The 21,987-nt window shown below is 37.3% G+C and overlaps 2 protein-coding genes across 2 annotated transcripts; both read left to right on the forward strand.

The window, feature by feature from the left end:
* The first annotated feature begins 4,479 nt into the window (after positions 1-4,479).
* LOC108673412 (lipase member M) lies at positions 4,480-10,476 on the forward strand. Its single transcript, XM_018161237.2, has 9 exons — positions 4,480-4,563; positions 5,539-5,746; positions 7,173-7,287; positions 7,919-8,069; positions 8,405-8,497; positions 8,944-9,105; positions 9,370-9,454; positions 9,823-9,968; positions 10,327-10,476. Exons 1-9 carry the CDS (start codon positions 4,480-4,482, stop codon positions 10,474-10,476), a joined length of 1,194 nt encoding a protein of 397 aa, XP_018016726.1.
* Positions 10,477-14,318: 3,842 nt separating this feature from the next.
* Positions 14,319-20,235, forward strand: LOC108673413 (lipase lipl-4). Its single transcript, XM_018161238.2, has 5 exons — positions 14,319-15,018; positions 16,160-16,367; positions 16,698-16,812; positions 18,082-18,232; positions 20,131-20,235. Exons 1-5 carry the CDS (start codon positions 14,734-14,736, stop codon positions 20,233-20,235), a joined length of 864 nt encoding a protein of 287 aa, XP_018016727.1. The 5' UTR covers positions 14,319-14,733.
* Positions 20,236-21,987: the final 1,752 nt, after the last annotated feature.

Genomic DNA, 21,987 nt, shown 5'->3' on the forward strand with positions numbered 1-21,987 from the left:
ATCGAGTCTATTCTAGTCAGTCAACTGTGAAGTGTCATGTTTGTTGTGCATTGCCTTTTCTTCGAGAAGTTTCTCCAACTGCCGATGAGTGTCTCCTCAATTTGAAAGCTGAGGTAACAAATAGGTGCCATAAACGTTTTTTTATATTTAATTCGAAACTATTATGTTGCGAGTAAATAGTATTTCCTTCTGTAGATTTCCCTCTTGCTCATCTGTGAGACTGTGAGTAACGCGCGCAATTAACAATCTTGCATGGGACCTTCTCTGTGTTGCCTGGGTTGACGTTCATACGATCATGCTACCGTAACCGAAGCCGATTTTTGATGGCCTGCAAACCTGTTTCTAGTTGCCTGGAACGTTTTTTTAAGGCGGAACGCTTTTTTTTATGTGAACCACGAATTTTAGAATTCCAGCCTGGTGAGCGAAACTACGCAATCGAAAAAACATTGTTTACATTTTTTGCGGGAACTCATCGCAACTGATTTCCGGACAAGCTTCGCTGCATCGTATTCCATCCAACGCACCAGAAACCTTACTTTTTTTCTAAATAGTTGGCCAAAGAGCGAAGACTGAGAAATATATTAAATGCAAGAATTTCAATCTAAATGTGTCAGCAAGATTTTCTGAAGGCGAAAATTTGGCTACTGAAGCATCGCCAAAGATCTTGCAATATTCATCCACTCTCTGCACAGTGGGTGGTCACTGACTCAATGGTCAGTAAAAATCACATACTAGTCAGTAGTCACTGACTCACTGGTCACCGTCATTCTATGATCAGAGCACTGCATGGCCATTTTTGTTCCACTCTTGATAACTCATCATGTATCATGTATGTAGTATGTGTGGCTAGTGGCTACTGCCCAATTTTCCAGGCTCCAGCTTAGCTTGAAATGGGTTTTAGATGCAATTTTCATATTTTACAAATCACCTACAGAATATTCTCATATTACTCTGGAATCTGGAGTTGGAGAGACTTTCAATTAAAATTACATTTGGCATCCAACTCCAATTTCTGCCTGCTGATCTAAATCCAATTACAATCCATTTCCAAATGCCATTGGATGGTTAACCAATCAATCTGAATTTTATATTTATTGGTAATTATTTGGTTTTGGTCTAATGGAGTGAAGGTACATATTTATCTAAACTGTAGCCTTGTCTAGTCATACAATAACGAACTTAAGCTTAAGCCAAAGGTATGAACTTACCTGGTAATCCTCCAGCTCTGCCTCACTAAATTGGCTTTTTCCTTGGCCCATTGTTTACCGTTAGTTAATAATTTACGCTTGATAAAATTACGTTTGGCTGCAAAATTCTATCTAGGTATAGGCTAGCCCAGACTAGCGACCTCTACATTACGACGATCGAAACCAAGCCCGCGGTAAACAATGTCCTGCACAGTCAGCTGATACGTTATTTAAAAATGAAAACACTTTCACTTGTTTGGCTTGTTCATTCTATTTGCACTCACTTTTACTGACTTCACTGAACTGAACTGAAATTCGGTTAATCTCTGGCACGGATCATAAAAAAAATGCGAAAAGAGTTCCGAAAACGGCACAGTAAAAAGTTAAAAATTTAGAAATTTGGGATTCCGGTGCTCATTAACCATTATTATATATTTAAGACTAGTATCATTTAAGACGAATTCCTAGTTAATATAACGCTAACCTCGTTGAGGTTGGCTTATAAAATCTTGACTGGAGCTTTTGGTTCTGATTCTGAATAAATACTATTCCCTCGAAAACCCACCCTGAAAATACACTCTAAAATAGGCTAAATATTTGGCATGTACCATAATACTGATTATATAATCACAATGATTTAACAATGATTATTTATTTAATTTTCTTATTTACCTCTATTGATTATTAAAATGTTTAAAGATTGTATTTATATATTAATATATACATATGTTGCATGAGTTATTGTGGAGTTTAGGTATAAAAATAACATACGTACAAAAATTTTTTATGAGATGCAATGCAAGCTCTTTATTACAACACTTCTCTATAACTTCATTTCTTGGTAATTTGAAACAAGAACTAACACCGGAGGCCACGGCTATAAGCTAAAAAAACTGCGCTGCAACTTCTCCACGCGCCAACATTTCTTCTCGCTTCGAATCGCCGACATGTGGAACAGCCTCCCCGATGACATCGTTGGCGCTCCAAGTATGAACGCGTTCAAGAACAGACTATATAAGGCTATGGTTTAACACACTTTTAGCTGTCCAATCCATTGTTGAATTAATATATTCATTCAACCATGGTCCAAGCTATCTGAAATTTTGCAGACTTGCGTAAAGTCGGAGAAAATGCATGAATCAATTGACAAAATAAATAATTTTGATAATTTGATTTCTTTTATGTATTAAATTAATTAAAAAATTATTTTTTTTAATATTCGAAATTAAAATTAGAAAATTATTGTACATGTTTTACATTGGAGACACTGGATTTTTTAGAAGTGTTGTCTTTAAAAAGTAATTTTTAAATGTATATTATTGTCATTCATTTTACAACACTTCTCTTTAACTTCACTTCTTGTTGTCCGTCTGCTACAAATCTTATAATCGATATTTAACACACTTCTACCTTTCCAATCGATCTGAAATTCTGCACACTTGCATAAAGTTGGAGACAATGCATGATTCAATTGATAGAATAAATAATTTCGATTTTTTTTTAATTTTGAAATAAAATTTAAAAAATACTTTTTTTAAATATGATAATAAAATTAGAAATTCATTCTATATTTGTAACATCGCAGACACTGAATTCTTTAGAAGTGTTGTCTTTAAAAAGTAATTTTTAAACGCATATTATTACAACACTTCTCTTTAACTTCACTTCTTGTTGTTTGTTAAATTGTTTGTTTGTCTGCCTACTACAAATCATATAATCGATATTTAATTCACTTCAACCTCTCCAACCGATCTGAAACTTTGCTCATCTGCGTAAAGTTGGAGACAATGCATGAATCAATTGACAGAATAAATGATTTTACAAATTTAATTTTTTTTTAAATATTATAAAATTGAAAAAAAATGTTGTCTGCTTCAAATCTTATAATCGATATTTAACACACTTCTACCTTTCCAATCGGTCTGAAATTTTGCATACTTACGTAAAGTCGGAGGCAATGCATGAATCAATTGACAGAACAAATCATTTTGAAAATGTAATTTTTTACATATATTAAAAATTTTGAAATTAATTTTTTTCAACATATGAAAATAAAATTAGAAATTAATTGTACATGATGTGCAACATCGGAGACACTAGAATTTTTAGAAGTGTTGCATTTAAAGTAATTTTTAAACATATATGCATCGGCTTTAGTGCATCGGCTTGATTTTATCAAGACAAAAGTTCAATATCATGCATATGTATCAGTTTGCATGTGTTCTTCTTCCAATGTCAACTGCATCGGCCACATTTTCCTTCACCCTTCAAGGAACTTTGATGCTACTGCAGAACAATCCGCCCAATGCAGCGACCTTGAGATCCTGTCTTGTCCACACGTTTTTTACTAAGTAAAGCTACGAATACTAGCACCACCACTTGAGCTCATTCAGTGTGTGAAAGCCGCGAGTGGAAGTTGATTTTCTTCCAGTCTAGTGATTTTTTATTAATGTCAGCAGTCACTCTATATAGGCGATCAAGGTTTATTGAATCCCAGATGAACATGACCCAGATCAAAGACGATCGAATAGTTTCATGTTAATCCAGAATTATACAGCGAGAGTAGACTGAATTAATTAATCTTCACAGGTTGAAAATCATCAATCAATCAATCATTCAATCAATTACAGTACAGTGATAATAGGTGATATTCACTTGGTGAAAATGAAACGTTATAGGAAAATTTTACTATTAGCATTCTGAAATCCCAACAGAAGTACACAAGATTTTTGAGCCTCTTTGCCAGCGATGGTGCGGCACAAAATTTTTCAAGTCGTGCTGGTAGCATATATAACATTGTTTGCACTTCCGTCTAATGCATTTAGTCAAGTTGTTTCAGATAAAGTTACAAATCAGCCTGGTCTTTTATTATCGCGGGATCTTCGTTCTGTTTTGAAAGTTCAGGGACGGACGCAAGCTCCGAGTGGGAGAAGAAATGTCATCAGGAATCTGGGCGGTGATGCCTCCATAAAGCTTACAAGTATACTTAAGTCAGCGTTTAATATTCCTGATGACCTCTACTTCGATAGCGTGAGCATCAAATAGTTATTGTTAAAATTTTTATGCAAGATTGAAATTACTTACACTCGTTATTTATACATGAGTAACCCATTTCGCCGCAGGCTTGAAAATCCTCTTCTATCATGTCATGTTGTACTGTTAAAGGATTTTCTCGAATTTAGCGTGCAAAATAATTTTTAATTTATTTAGAATTATTTAAAAACTAATATATGGCTAGGATGCAATTTTCAATACAATACGAATTCAGCTCCGCGAATATGTTCGCTATAATATGAAATTCGACGTTGCCTCTCTAAAGCTTACAAGTATACTCAAGTCAGCGTTCAGTATTCCTAATGACCTCTACTTCGATAGCGTGAGCATCAAATTTTTGTTGTTAAAAATTTTGTGCAAGATTGAAACTATTTACAGTCGTAATTTCTGCATATCAAGTAATGCATTTCACCGCTGGCGTGAAAATCCTCTTTTATCATTTGTCACGTCGTACTGTTAATGGACTTTCTCAAATTTATCGTGCAATCGAATTTTTAATTCATTTCGAATTATTTCAAAGTTTAAATAAAGATAGGATTCAATACAATATGAATTCAGCTCCGCTAATTTGTTCACTAAAGTATGCATAATATTCAAAGTTCAGCAGTGTGCATAACTCAAGCCATACATTATCTCAAGCCATATTATTAATAAATTTATGAACTGTGAATTCAATAAGGCACGGAGGAGCATGATTATTTGTTATTTATATTATTTTTTCTTATTTAATCATGGAAACAATTTATGATTTACCAGCAGGTTAGCCCGGTGTTGCTCGGGATATGTTAGATCTGAAATCTGTGAATCCCGTTATCTCGAATCGCGTGGTCCCGAATCTTGTTAACAGTGATAAATCCGATTTATGCCATTAAACGAAACTTCAAACTCTCAATCTACATTGAACTGAGTCATCATAGTTCTTTGACGTTCCAAAATATGTTCCAAAAAGATTACAATTTCAAATTTGTTAGCCAATCCTTTCATTCTAGTATCGCAATGCTTTATTTTTCACACACTAATAATACATTTTCTGGTCCGGGTGATGTTCCAATATAATAGGCATCGAGGATACTTACAGCCCTAATACATTTGCGGTACCAGGCTTAAAACACGCAAAAGAGACGGATCAAATTCCCAAGTATAAATACGTATAAAAAACAATAAACTTGTTAGGGCAATGTAATCGACATGACGCCAGATAGGTTAGTTGTTCCGGAGAGTATATTGGATGTTCGCGAAATGGATCCGGACGGCCGTTGTTGCAATGTTGAAAATGTATAAATTTACGTCTGCACAGGCGCAGCTGGCGCGCAGCAGAGGCTACGGAGCCTCCACCCACCACGTCACGACGAAGGACGGCTACATCATCGCCCTGCATCGTCTGCTGCCGCCGCCAAACTCCAGCCGCGGGCCTCCAGCGCGGACCGCCGGCGCAGTGCTCATGATGTCGTCGCCCTTCGGTTCATCTTCTGACTTTATCATCAACGAACCACATCAATCTTTAGGTATATATTACCTTATCGTTTGCATACGTTTGCATACGTTTGCAAAACATGCTTAATTTAACATTCTTCATTACATTTTGTGTCCATCTCAGGAATTCACGCTAGATGAACGTTTTTCGATACAATCTACTACCCCTCTTTATTACATTGCGTTAGTCATTGTATTTTTCAGACATTCCAGTCATAGTAGTATTGTGGTTGATTTATAATAACATGCTATAGCCCTACTATATGTTGAATCGTTAAAACCTCCCGTAGCTTGCTTCTCCCTGGTGTTCCTGATAGTATCCTCAATTGCTTTAACTCCTCGTCTATAACGACGGTTTATCTTATTTCAGGAATTACTTGAATATATAATATGTAGAATCTACTCAGAGTTGGTTGATATAATTTTATTTTTCGTTTCTTTAGTTACTTTTTGATTAGTTGATGTTATTGACACCAATTATTATTAAATTTTTCTGCAAATTATTTGTTTGAATTAGTGTAACGTAAAGGCTTGTCTAAATTGATTAATTCTTTGACTAATTTCTTCACATTTTATTTTTGAAGCCATACTACTAAAACGAGTATTAGCAAGGCAAGGACTCAGTTTTTAGCGCATTTTCTCATTTAAGGAAAAAATGCCCTATTGTACTCTGTCCGTGACTTCACGTTTTCGTCGACGAGAAAATGTGCTCTCTGTCACTCACTGCAGTGAGTACTGAGTTATATTTTTTTAGTTTCCCTAACACTAGGTTGTCATGACAATATTTGAGCTCTGCCTAAAATCACTTCACGGTCTTTAAGAATTGCGTATGTTTGGAAGTCGTTGCATAAAAGCACTAATAAACAATATTTTTTTCAAACACTGGCATAAATGTGAAGAAATTGAGGCTATTGCATGTGTACTATATGTAAAACGACGCGTTAGAGGATTATCGATGAAATAAGTTATGGTAAGATAAAACTCAAACGACTACTGATAATACGAATAGTTTTGTCAATAATTTTCCGTGTTGCTATTTAACACTCTCTCTAAATAAGTGAAACATACAAAATTAGCATTTGGTCTCTAGGCTTTCCTCCTCAAACCCTTAGGGCAGCTTTTGGATTCCATATGTTCTTGTCCGACAAACTTGTAATGTATCAAGGAGTTATACATAAGCCCTCTATTTGAAGTATGTTTCTCATAATATTTTTGAAATCACAAACAAATATCCAACACAAAGACAGGCTAAAATAAGCCAATGTTTTCAGGAACCGATATCCCTAGAACGACGTTTGTTATATGTTTTTTTTATATGTTATATGTTTTTTCGCGTTAATAAATGTTCACAAAGCTCGATAAATCTAAAAACTTAAAGTTCGATGAGTTCATTTTGTGCCTGCATTGGTAATTTTGAATGTATTAACGAAACCAATATTACTGTGTTCGTGTCATCAGGATACCTGCTGGTCGACGCAGGCTACGACGTTTGGCTCGGCAACTTCAGAGGCTCGCGCTACGGCCTCAACCACACCCGCCTCAACGACGACGACCCGCGCTTCTGGCGCTACAGGTGCTGCCTCTAAAATTAAATAATGTTATGAGTTAATTAATTAGTTGATTATTTCTGACTGATTCATTCTCTAATATCAATCACGCATGCCTCGGCCACTACAACCCGCGCTTCTGGCGCTACAGGTGCTGCCTCTAAAACTAAATAATGTTATGGGATAATGCTCCAAGTATGAACGCGTTCAAGAACAGACTAGATAAAGCTATGGAAAAATATATTTTCAGACTTGAAATGCCTAGCACCATATCGAACCCGGTGGAAGTCTAGTAGCTGCTTCAAACCTGTCCCTTNTTCATTCTCTAATATCGACCAAGCATGCCTCGGCCACCACGACCAGTGCTTCTGGCGCCACAGGTGCTGCCTCAAAAACTAAATAATTATATGGAATAATTAACTCATTGATTATTTCTGTATGATTCATTCTCTAATATCAACCACACACGCCTATATATCGGCGCTAACCGCGTTACAGGTGCTCTCTGAGAAAGTTTGTTTTTAAATTATGTTATAATTATTCACTCGTCTATGTATCAACTCATTTGCAAACATTGAAACTCATTGCATATAAAACATGAGAACAACGTATCTCTTTCCATTTTCTGTCATAAAAAATTCTTCTCACTGTCAACAGCTTCGACGAAATCGCCCAGTTTGATTTGCCCGCACAAGTGAACTTTGTACTCGAGCGCACCGGCGAGGCCAAGATATTTTTCTTCTGTTACTCGGCCTCTACCATGGCCTTCTTCATGTCGGGGACTCCAAAGACCAGCTTCATGAATAAGGCGAGTATAATAGATTCTGGTACATNATGAAAGCAAACAGAGATCAGTAACTGCCGAAAAATTATTTCCTACTTTTTAGTCCACATGAAAAACGTGGTCTTTAAAAATTTTTTTATAAATTTTTTTCTTCGGAAGCTCTCGTGCATGAGAACCATCTTTATAAATAACTAAGTATATAACTCGGTTAGAGATATTTCAGTCTAGTATTTAGTGTAAAATGATAAACTATTAGTTGGAAGCTTCTGAAATGAACACTTCACACCAATAATTTGTTTGACAACTAGAGAATTTTCTAACCGACCAATTGTGTGTTCAAATGTCCATGTCAACCACAGATTCGTTTAGCCGTTACGTTTGCTCCAATTGGTGACTGCCGACACCCGACTAAATATATCAGAACATCGGCTCGACTCATGCTCATTATTCAGGTGAGAAGTTCTTGAAAATTCTGTGCATTTCTTGTCTGAATATGAAGTAATTGTGCTATATTTACCGCACTGTTCGAAGGCAAGACACTTTTTTGCGCGCTTCTTTTTATCCTGACCCAGTTTGGCTAAAAAGGCTAACCACTTCTGCTTCCGCTCTCTCCTCGTGCTGTCGATGAAAAAGTGGCCTTGCTCAATTTGAAAAATATAACGCATTCATTTTTTCTGAATGAAGGGAGTCGAGTTAATTCATTTTTAATAGCATGAGCCAAGTTTCTTTTGTTTGCCCTTATAGTAATAGCTACATTTAGAGTGAGAGAAAATGCTGTAAATTTAAATCGTTAATTATAATTAATTATAAAGTTTCTAAAACAAATATTAATAATAGTTAAGTATAAATTGTGTGAAATAAATCGCCAATGATAGTTAATTGTGAGTCATCTACGCAGGACGTAGCAGAGAAAGTAACCCGGGGGCCGCTGTACCGTGGCTCCGACCTCCTCTCCTCGGTGCTGTACGCGCTGTGTCATGGGGGCAGTCCCTTCAGGAGGATATGTGTCTTTGTGGTCACTTCATTGATGGGAGGCACGAATAAAGGATATTACGGGAAGGTGTGTATTTTGTTAATCTAATATACAATCAATTGATTTTATGTAGTTTAAATTGATTGAACACATATTTTGTCCGAATAGATACTCAAACAATTTCTATCGTATCGTTAAGTGATTAAAGAAAAAATGATTGAATAAAGGTTTTGTCCGATTAGATTAGATACTCAAACAATTTCTATCATATTGATAAGGGAATAAAAAAATAAATCGATTGACCAAATGTTTTTTGGTGATGTGCCGCTCAAAAAAAAATTCCATTAACAGAATGGCTTTCCATATGCACTCGCCAGCGTATTATCAGGCATGTCTGTGAAAGCTTTGGCGCATTTCGCGCAGCAGGCGTTTACTCGTAAGTACCATTCAGACTAAGTTAAACAGATATTACTGAAATTAATTACCGGAATACTTTTCGTATATTTTGGGGGCCGATTATTTTGCTAAGAAGCTATAACCGATTTGATGTTGTTTGAGATTTACGGCATGGTTGTCTGAAATATTGTGATTCAAGGTCGCGACTTTCATGACGGCTTACAGTTACGCGACACTAATTATAATTAGGCAGAATAATCTATAAATGAAATTGACTCCAATAAAACTTTAACTTGATCGAGTTATTATTCATTATATATGAATGAAATTCGAATATTGCTTAGGCACTGTAAAAACTAAGCAATATTGCATCTCATATCGAAACGCTTGGTTTCCAAACCATTGCAGCTCGCCTCCGAATGTACGACTACGGCTCTCCAGCTGCCAACCGAGCTGCGTACGGTTTCCCAACTCCTCCGCATTACAACATGTCTGACGTGACCGCACCCGTCGTCGTCTGCAGCGCGCCAAACGATTCACTGATGTCGCTGCAGGTGCCTTGGAAATTTTCACTGTTCTGTTTGCCACGTTTAACTGATTTTTTCAACTGTGAGGTATCGACTTAACCCTGTTCAGTGACGAGGCTACATGGACTAGCTGCCATTGCTTACATAAAAACAATCAATAAAGAAATCGGTGCCTTGAATGGTCTCCGTTTCAAGCCATGAAGATGTAGGTGTTAATCGTAAACACGTTCAAGAAAGACATAAAATTGAATTAAATTTATCCCGCATGCTGAAACCTTTTTTTCGGTGCTTCACCAGTTACCGTTTACTGCTAAATTGACCAGTTTAATAGCAGCATTTATTGCTAATTGAAGCTGCGTTAAATTATCAGTTGTCACTTTTCCAGGACCAGCAGATGTTGATGCAGGATCTCCCCTACTTCGTTAAAAGGATACTGGCGCCACAAAAAGACTACGGGCACTTGGATTTGGTTTATGCGAAGAACGCTAAAGAAGTAATTTACAATGAAATAATTGAGCTCATGAAAAATTACTGAAACAATGTAAACAAATTCTTTACAGGTTTTCGAGTGAAAAATATGATTCAAACGATGTGTGTTCAGTTATTATTCCCTTTGTTTTGGAAAATAATTATTATGTATGTTAAAGCTTACGTCTATCTGGTAATTCCAATCCCAAACAATCGCATGATTTGACAAAAATTAAAATAAAGCCAGCTATAGCGATTGAGTCTTATTTCGAAAATCAGTGCCAAAGATATAGATTGTGTAATTACTGATGGCTATAACTGAGCAAAAATTCTTACAAAAATTGCTTTAATATTTAAGTTTTAATAGAATTCATGCGTGGAAAACCTCTTCGTGGTTTTAAGTTCCACACCAACCAAAGGTAGTCAAGCCACTCATGGAGAGTGGAGACCGTATGAGAGTATTAATATAACCGAAATAAGTATTTACAAATCTGTACTTTAGATCCAGTGCCTTAAAATAAAAAATAAAACTCATTACTCCAGATTCACAAGGCTTAGATCCATAAATTATTTTCAGAAATTGAAAGTGAATTACAACAGGACCGTCTTATAAGAGAGCTCAGTGGCTAAGCGTATCTGAGTTAAACAAGCCATTATGGTTATATGTACTTATGAAGCACATATATTTTATAGCCACACAAGCCGTTACAGAAAAGAGTCTCTTAAACTTTTTGTAAGAGATTCAAAAAAGGAGACAAAAAAATCTATTAACCTTTTTATTAAAATTAAAAGTACTATAGGGTAGTAGATGAGAAAGGAATACGGACTTAACTAACACTTGAATAGCGCTTAACATGAAAAGAGTGAACCTAGTCCAGGGTTCACTGTTAATTTATTTTAAAAGTCAATTAACCATTAGACTCCAAGACAAACCATGGTTTGAAATTAAGCTAGTCACAGTACTCTATGATATGAACAAAATGGCAAAGAAAGAACTTATATTAATTTGTTTTACCGTATCAAAATTTATACTTCGTTTTACTGTAAGAACAAAAAAAAAAAGATTTTTGCGTGACACACAGAATTCTATTATTTTAACAATTTTTGAAGACACCCGATCGTGACTATCAAATCTTGTCAAATTTTATAATTATATCGTTTTAATAGAGATTCCAAGAGACGCAGTTGCTGCACTGGAAATGCGGTAACAGAATAAGGGAGGATTGTGAGGTGGTCACTGGCTGTGCCTTACTTAAATGGTGAGTATTAATGAAGAAATTATATCAGTTCTCACTGCAGTGAGTGACAGCGCGCACATTTTCTCGTCGACAAAAACGTGAAGTCACGGACAGACGGACGGACATGACGAGCACCATAGCGCTTTTTTCCAAAAACGAGTAAATGCGCTATAAATCATAAACTAGGATAAATCTCTGATTTTGGAAAAAATGCTGAAGTTTTTTATCCTGTGCGATTCATCTTGACCCAGTTCGTCACAGTAAAAAAAGTGTTTCAGTGCTACGTCTGCTCCTCGCTCTGTGGATATTAAAAACTGTCAAATCTGGAGAATATGATTAATTCCTTTTTTAAAGTGTAGGTAATTCCTTCAAATGAACCTTTTCTCCTGTTTGAATAATAATAAAATAATGGTGGCTTCTGCATTTATTAGGTCGTAGCCTCGTAGGCCTGTCGCTGATTCTTAACATCGCAAAACATTCACAGCTTTTTACGGTCTCGAACACGCAAGTCACCGCTCTAATTTTGCTTGGCATGACCGCCCGGCCTCCTCTGCGATTCTGACCAGAAACTGGCGCACAGAGCTGGGATCGAACTCGCGCCTCTCTGCTCCAATCTTGGTACTCTGAACTGCAACCACTGGGCCACTCAATGCAATGAACGCTGAATCGAAACTTCAAGTCAATGAAATGATGCTCGAGGATATTGAGCAATTTAAAAGTAATGTTATAATGTGGATTGAGTAGCAAGATCATTAGGCACTGCCATGACCTTTCATCGAAAAATTATTATTTCCTGTACCTCTCTGCAGCATTATTAATAGCTGTCAATCTAACAATAACGATTACTAACGCAGCGCACGTTTGATTACCTTGAAGATTATGAACGTAAAATCCCACAGTTAAAAAAACACGTTTGGGGAAATTTGATGACTCACATCAGCTGTCACGTAGGAATATATTTTCAACTACAAAAGAACTGAAGGGTATTTTATACTCATGAAAGTTTTTTTTGCTCAAAAGATCGTTTGAATTCAAATTGAATCTTTTATGCATGTAAGCATCGAAGATATTCGCAAACGTCGTATTCATGAATCGGCGTTACTGTCTCACGCATCTCTGTAACTATATTTCGTATCTTTTACTCTATTAACAACTGCATGAAGTTAATTCTAACTGCTTCATTGCAATCGTTATTTTAATGCATAATTATATACAGGGATAAGTACTCCATGGTAATTTTAGCCAATAAAACATCATTTGTATTATTAGGCAGTAAACAAAAGCAAGGTACAATGTGAAAAACCATAACAGATTGAGGCCTTAAAAATTTCCTCTATTAGAATGATCACTGTTCACAGACAGCATCGTCAGACCATGATGAACGATCTGGCACAATCAATCATTATTGTGAACAGGAGATATGAATTTGTTTATAAGCTTAAGGCTGTGCCGCCACGTTTTCTGCTCAATACTTTCTGTTATGTGTTGCTCGTGTTTTCTGGTGATGCTTAACATTGAATATTATTAAAATAACCACACTTGGCATGGTTCGCTAATGAAGCTCATCCTACTTAATGCCTCTTGTACGGTTCCATCCATGCAATGTGGAATGCTTCACATTTTCTGTTGAAAGGATAGGTTCCAAACCCCAATGAATATTATGCATAGAAATATTAACTAGCAAATAAATAATTAGTTAAACATAAATCGGTCAATAATAAATTGGTGAAGCTGGTTTAATTAAGTTTGTTTATTGATATAAATTTAATGTGGACTGAATTAATCAAGGACACGAGCGGCCTAGCCAGCGAGAAGTTCATTAGAGCGCAGTTTTTTTCTGGGTTAAGATGAGTACAAAAACTGTACGTTAGTATATCTACTTTGTATAGCGCCCATGGAAAGAACAGCGGCGGGCATTCAAGGTTGTACGGCGTTACATCTGCTTTAAATAAACTATTGTTGTCACTAATAATTGGGGTTTGGGATATGTTTCACAATAATAAATGAAAAGCCTGAACTGATATCATTTATTTCTGTCCCGATTCTGAATGCTCAGTGTCCAAACATTTTTATTGTAGATCTCGTAAAAAATATGATGCCATTAGTAGGCAGGTAGCGATCATTTTCCATTCAGTGCTATGCACTTAGATGTACTCTCAAGATTTGTCACTCCACAAATGCAACTATGGATCTAGTGAATCTAGTTACGGTATGGATGAAGTTATGTATAACATTAAACTTTACCATAGTTACATCGTAATATAACATTTCAAATTTTTTATTTCACATTTGGTACAGATTTTTCAATTAATCACCGAACGCATTCTGAAGTATCCCCTAGAACGATTATATTCTAATGAAAGAGTTTTACAGAATTGCAAAATATTTCTCTGGGTTCACTAAATTGATGAGTATATACAACGTATAAAAAATTAATTTTTAGGGTGCCGATAGTTAATTTTTTCGTAAAAATTTACCTACATGTTATCATTGCCAAAGCCACAAATCCTTTGTTCTATACTGTTTTTATGTTTCAGGTCCTGCATATACACGAGGAGAGTTTCGGCAAGTTCCTCGCCCTATTGCACTGACCTTGGGCATCCAGTATGCCTAGAACAGAATATATTTACCCAGCCATTCGAGTTTATATTTAGTGCGAGGATGTGGCGAGTGGTAGTCGATTCGAATTCTCTTTCCACGTTGGGGAAATTTTCTTACTGAATAGCTGGTTGAATAACCCAGCAGTGCCCGGGTTGAAAAATCCATGAGATTTTTGATGTTCCGTGATTCCAGCAGTAAAAATCTAGTTTTATTTACAGGTGATATACTTTAAGTATCGTGGTTTTCTGCCTAATCAACCCAATATATTGGAAGCGTCAAGCCTCAAACCGACACAAAAACTAATTAATGAAGCAGGGTAAAGTGCGTTTTCATAAATAGAATACAAGGTTACTGTTATCCTAAGATTGATATATCGCCTAACTCAGTGCGCTCAAGAGCATTTCGACTCATTTGCTGAGAATTTGAAAAGGAATTAAAAGTTTAATAATTTAAGTTCTCATTTTAGGTGAACAACTTCACTCCCGATGCCGGGCCAGAAAATTTTTTATGCGCTTATTATTTTTGTAGCATTTTGCTTATTTTTGGCAAATGGATTCAGCCCAGATGTTTCATATAAGGAAACATCGTATCATCCACAACATATATTATCGCGAGGTCAGCGTTCTGTGTTGAAAAGTCAGAGACCGACGCAGGCTCAGAGAGGACGACGAAGAAATGTTAGCAGGAAGCTAAGCGATGGTGCCTCTCAAAAGCTTACCAGTGTTCTCAAGTCAACATTTAGTATTCCTAATGAGCTTTACTTCGATACGGTGAGTGTCAAACATTATTTGAACGAAGCTGTCATGATTTTGTTCATTATTAAAATATTAGGGATAGAAAAATGTCATTTAGCGATTCTCTTTCAGCCAAGAAAAGCGGCTGCAAAATCATGCCTCGATTCATCGATTTTTTCAAATGATATACTTTTTTATAAATACAATGAAATTTATAATTATTTAAAAGAACTAATATACTTCTACTACATTTTTTACCCGAGTATCACCGCAACGAGGTTAATTGAGACGTCATTTTCCAGTGGCCACATTTTGGCAACGAAGCAACCTGTTTTGGGCAATGTGATCGACATGACGCCAGATAGGTTAATTTTTATGGATTGGAACTGGAATCGGAATTGGATACGGATTGGAGATCATTGGATGATCGCGAAATGGATCCGGACGGACGTTGTTACAATGTATAAAATGTATAAATTTACGTCTGCACAGGCGCAGCTGGCGCGCAGCAGAGGATACGGGGCCTCCACCCACCACGTCACGACGAAGGACGGCTACATCATCGCCCTGCATCGTCTGCTGCCGCCGCCAAACTCCAGCCGTGGGCCTCCAGCACGGACCGCCGGCGCGGTACTCATGATGTCGTCCACCGCAGGGTCATCCTCCGATTTTATCATCAATGAACCACATGAATCTTTAGGTGTCAATACCCGCTTTGGATTCCTAGCTCACAGTATTATCAATTAATAATTTTTGATCGATTATTAAATTATTAAATGAGTATATTGGCAATTATCAACGAACATTTTTAAATTTAATATAAGGGTAACATCAAAAGTTTGCCTACAAGCAATTTTCATGCAGAAAACATAATATTTTTTCAAAATGGTATGTGGTGTGCTTGCGTATCGAGGATTATGGTGAACGTTTATCATGTCATTGTTTAATTTATTTATAGATAACGATATTTTGCTGATACTTATATTTTACTGATATCTATATTATTTATAGATAAAGATAATTACTGTGTTTGTGTCGTCAGGATACCTGCTGGTCGATTATGGATTGGAACTGGAATCGGAATTGGATACGGATTGGAGATCATTGGATGATCGCGAAATGGATCCGGACGGACGTTGTTACAATGTATAAATTGTAATAATTTACGTCTGCACAGGCGCAGCTGGCGCGCAGCAGAGGCTACGGGGCCTCCACCCACCACGTCACGACGAAGGACGGCTACATCATCGCCCTGCATCGTCTGCTGCCGCCGCCGAACTCCAGCCGTGGGCCTCCAGCGCGGACCGCCGGCGCGGTGCTCATGATGTCGTCCACCGCCGGGTCGTCCTCCGATTTTATCATCAACGAACCACATGAATCTTTAGGTGTCGCTTTGGAGTCCTAGCTCACAGTATTATCAATTATTTGGTTGATTGTTAAATTATTAATTAACTATAGTGGCAAGTATCAATAAACTTTGGTTAATTTAATATAAGGTTAATTTCGCAAGTTTGCCCTACAAGCGATTTTCATTCAGAAGCCATAATATTAATTCAAAATGGTATGTGGTGTGCTTGTATTTCAAGGATTATGGTGAACGTTTATCATGTCATTGTTCAATTTATTTATAGATAACGATATTTTACTGATATTTATGTTTTACTTATATCTATATTATTTATAGATAACGATAATTACTGCTGTTGTGTCGTCAGGATACCTGCTGGTCGACGCAGGATACGACGTTTGGCTCGGCAACTTCAGAGGCTCGCGCTACGGCCTCAACCACACCCGCCTCGACGACGACGACCCGCGCTTCTGGCGCTACAGGTGCTGCCTCTAAAACTAAATAATGTTATGAGATAGTTAATTAGTTGATTATTTCTTACTGATTTGTTCTCAAATATTAACCATGCATACCTCGACGACGACGACCCGCGCTTCTGGCGCTACAGGTGCTGCCTCTAAAACTAAATAATGTTATGAGATAGTTAATTAGTTGATTATTTCTGACTGATTCATTCTCTAATATCAATCAAGCATGCCTCGGCCACTACGACCAGCGCTTCTGGCGCTACAGGTGCTGCCTCTAAAACTAACTAATGTTATGAGATAATGCTCCAAGTATGAACGCGTTCAAGAACAGACTAGATAAAGCTATGGAAAAATATATTTTCAGACTTGAAATGCGTAGCACCATATCGAACCCGGTGGAAGTCTAGTATCTATTTCAAGCGTCAGTCCTAAAAAGATCCGGTCAAATAACACGATTTTAGATCTTCTGTGAATAAGNGGTTCCTGGGCGGAGATTTTTGTATTATAATAATTAATTACTTTATGATTGATTGGAAAAAATTATTAGTGATTAGTTTGTTTTAGCTTGATCTTAACAGAACGTATTAATATTTTACCAGTCAAATTCGAATTCATTTATTATTATACATTTTCGGTGCATTTATTACTTATAATGTTTATTAACCATATTTGCTGTCTTTACATCCAATTACCAAATACCGGGTGTAAAATTACGCAGTTTATAAGGAATTTATAAGCAAAGAATATGCCAAGCAAATTTACCATATCGATATTAAAAACGTTTCGGAGTCCAGCTCCATCATCAAGTTCTATTCGAGAGTCCTTTTTAGCGCATTTTCTCATTTATGGAAAAAATGCACTATTGTGCTCGCCATGTCCGTCTGTCTGTCTGTCCGTCCGTCTGTCCGTGACCTCAAGTTTTCGTCGACGAGAAAATGCGCTCTCTGTCACTCACTGCAGTGAGTACCGAGTTATATTTTTTTCGATTTAATGTTGGCTAATTTTTAAGTTTCATGTCAGTCTTAGAAGAAATTTACTTTTAAATGATAGATTCTTTTGTCAGATTGTCGAACTGATGATGGAGCTGGACTCCGAAACGTTTTCAATATCGATAAGGAGAATTTGCTTGGCGCTTTCTTTGCTTTTAATTCCTTGTGAACTTGCATATTATAAGCAGACTCATAATATAAGTACGCAGTTTATTATATTTATTGTGAAAAAATAAAAATCAATTCTCACGTCTCACTCCATTTCCAATTGTGAAATTATTCAACTCGTTCACAGCTTCGACGAAATGTCGCTGTTTGATTTGCCTGCCCAAGTGAACTTCGTGCTCGAGCATTCCGGAGAGCGCAAGCTCTTCTTCTTCTGTTTCTCGGCCTCGACCGTAACTTTCTTCATGTCGGGGGCTCCGAAATATAGCTTCATGGATAAGGTAAGTATAAAATAATCCCTTGTATTACTAAGCTCTGCCACTACCATAACTTTCTTCATGTCGGGGGCTCCGAAATATAGCTTCATGGATAAGGTAAGTATAAAATAATCCCTTGTATTAGTAAGCTCTGCCACTACTATTGCTTTATTTACGTTGGGTACACCGAAATACAGTTTCATGGATAACGTGAGGTAAAGTATAAAAAATTCCTTAGATTACAAGTTCTGACCCTACGATGGTTTTCTTCGAGTCGGGGGACCCGAAATTAGCTTCGTGATTTAAGTGTGGATAGCCTTTAACCGCGTAATAGCCTTTGTTCATTCGAATTAATGCATCTCAGTTATCTGTTAATTTTAATTTCATGTATAATTTGAATTATCATATTACGTTATCTGACATTTATGCAATTAATAGTAAAGCATTTGTGTCGGTTACTTGGGAAACTCGATTATAGAGAGAACATCTACCTGATCATTTCGCAGCAGAGGATTTGTAAAGCAAAAGAATATTAATTTGATCGATTAATTTCTCAACTGATTAAAACTAACTACGAGTGTTGATGAGATTCTTTTTGTTAATAATAATACCGTTGCTCATATTAATACCATAGCCCATACAATTGGCTTAAAAATGCATTCAATATTCATGGATAATTTATCTTTACAGGACAGCTGTAACTTCTGTATGAAGATGTATTATGTAGATTAATGCTAAATGACAATCCTAACTTAATTTTCCAATCAACAGCTGAGCAGCCTTTTCAACTCATTAAACTATCATTGTTTAGTTTATATAATTTCAAGGTAAATTCTACTTCTCTAACTTTTATCGTAGCAAATTAATGAGATGTCTTATGGAGTCAAAGGACGGCTGGAAAACAACATCGTTCATGCGGTATGCTGGGTTGTAGCTGATGGCAGGGTCGCCATTCACGCGGCCCATGGACTGAGGTTGAGGAGAAATAAGTTCAGATAGTGTATATACTTGTGTTTGCGATTCAATTCGGTGCTAATTTTTACATATTCCTCTTACGGGCGATATTTTTTTATTTTGAATACCCATAACTTCCAGTTGACGGAACAACTCATTGATCGGTGTAGGCACACTGGGCGTCGGCGACCGTTCTGAAATATTAGGGCTAAATTTTTGGATTATTTTTAGGTTCAAATTTGATGGCACACTCATGTAGCCCCAGTTTTCAATCATAACTTGATCGAAAAGTAACCGACCGGGTTCTAATTGCAAACATAGCTTTTTATAATATGCCCCTGCAAGCGTAAACAAAAATGATAAGTCCGATTTAGTTTCCACGAAGAACACTAATCACTAAAGTGGTAATTATGCAAACGATGCTAAAAATAATCGCTTAGCGCGTTGCATGAATATAAAGCTAACGAAAAATTCTTATAACGACCAGAGCAGCGTATTGGTCAATATCTGTTTCTATTTTACAATGTTTTGTGTGCGAGGGTTGCTACACGAGTGCGCTATAAAATTTTGGCCAAAAGTCGTCCAAAAAATTCTGGACACCAATTTCATGATCAGTAGTCTTTTACTTTCGCTTTTGATTGACCACTCCGTTGACGCGACCATGCAGTTTGAATATTTATTTAAGGCTTGCGTTCAGCGCTTCTAAACGTTCGAATTTTGTCAAGCTTCTCAACAACCAACATAGCGGCAGCGTTGGTTGCAGGAAAGATTATTACACAATCCTGCATTACACAATACTGCACTACACAATACTGCGCTACACAATACTGCACTACACAATACTGCACTACACAATACTGCGTTACACAATACTGCGCTACACCATACTGCGCTACATAATACTGCACTACAAAATACTGCACTACAAAATACTGCACTACACAATACTGCAGTCTCCCCTCTTGCAGATTCGTCTGGCAGTCGCGTTTGCTCCTGTTGGTTACCTGCAACACTCAAGCAAATACGTGAAGGCAGTTGCGCGACTGATGCTCGCTATTCAGTTAAGTATCTAAAATATTATAATTAAAAGATTTCTGAACCATCAGAATGGATTCCCGTTCGTGTACTCAAGCCTTTTTTCGGGAATGTCTGTCCGGGCCGTGGCGCATCTCGCACAGCAAACCTTTGCTCGTAAGTATTATACTTTATCTAGAGAAATCAAGTATATTACACAATTTCAAAGTTAGTTACTGTGTTTTATGACAGTATTGTGAATAATTAACGGTTATGTAAATAAAATATCCTACATACGCATCATGTGGAAATTTTACCACGAACTGAAATTTCATTTCAAGTGGTGATATGTCATGGCATTGCAGTGTGAGCATTGAATTAGAAACATTGAATTAAATCAAAAAATATTTAAATTTATTTGATTCACATGAAATAATTTGAATAAATATAAAATAGGTAATATAAAAAATCAGCACAAAAATGTATTGTGTGTAATAAGATTTAATCACCTCAGATATGACAAGCAGTTTTTCTAACCACTTCAGCTCGCCTGCAAATGTACGACTACGGGTCGCCAGAGAAGAACAAAGCTGCGTACGGGTCCATAGCTCCTACTCTGTATAACTTTACCGACGTGACTGCGCCAGTTCTCTTCTGCAGCGCACCGAACGACGCATTCATGTCTGAAAAGGTGACTTTATTCATCGTTATCTTGGCCATGCAGGTGTATGGGCTTATCTTATTATAATAATAGCGGTTTCAGCGTTTATTGGGCCTTAGGCCTGTCGACGATTCTTAACTTCGCAGAACATTCACAGCATTTTGCGGTCTCGAACTCGCAACTCACTGCAACAATTCTGCTTTGCTTAACCGCTCGGCCTCGTTGCCGATTCTGACAAGAAACTGGCGCACAGAGCTGGGATCGAACTCGTGCCTCTCTGCGCCAATCTTGGTACTCTGAGGGGTTTGGTGAAGAAGTATTTTTTGAATACACGTAACGGAATGATAAAAATCCCATCCCCTTCCGACTAATAACTTTGTCAACAATTTATTATGGAGGCATTGTTTGGAGGTTTGGGAATTCTTGACACTAAAGACTATTATACTAATATTTTCATTCTTAAAGCAGTACAATTGATGCTATATGGAGTGGTAGCTCCACTACAAGCGTAACCCTTGAATGACGAAGACTAAAAACTCGTCCTAGGCGAGTTTTGGAATATTAGGAGNACGTGGCGTTCAGAGATGCACGTGGCGTTCAGAGATGCACGTGGCGTTCAGAGATGCACGGGCCGGAGAGAGATGCACGTGGCGTAGAGAGATGCACGTGGCGTGGAGAGATGCACATGGCGTTCAGAGATGCACGTGGCGTGGAGAGATGCACATGGCGTTCAGATATGCACGTGGCGTTCAGAGATGCACGTGGCGTGGAGAGATGCACATGGCGTTCAGAGATGCACGTGGCGTTGAGAGATGCACGTGGCGTTCAGACATGTACGTGGCGTTCAGAGATGCACGTGGCGTTCAGAGATGCACGTGGCGTTCAGAGATGCACGTGGCGTTCAGAGATGCACTTGGCATTCAGAGATGCACGTGGCGTTCAGAGATGCACGTGGCGTTGAGAGATGCACGTGGCATTCCGAGGTGCACGTGGATTTTCACATGTTGTAGTAGTGATGTTACAGGGGCATCAACCACGTGACTTGTCGTGATGTGCTGTGAAGTGGAATTCGGTTGATATTGAATACACGATTCGAGTTGCACAAGTATGCAAGTTAGCACGTGAGCTTAAGGCTGGCATTCAATGACTG

Source organism: Hyalella azteca, unplaced genomic scaffold, assembly GCF_000764305.2.
Source record: "Hyalella azteca isolate HAZT.00-mixed unplaced genomic scaffold, Hazt_2.0.2 contig3554, whole genome shotgun sequence".
Lineage (NCBI taxonomy): Eukaryota > Metazoa > Arthropoda > Malacostraca > Amphipoda > Hyalellidae > Hyalella > Hyalella azteca.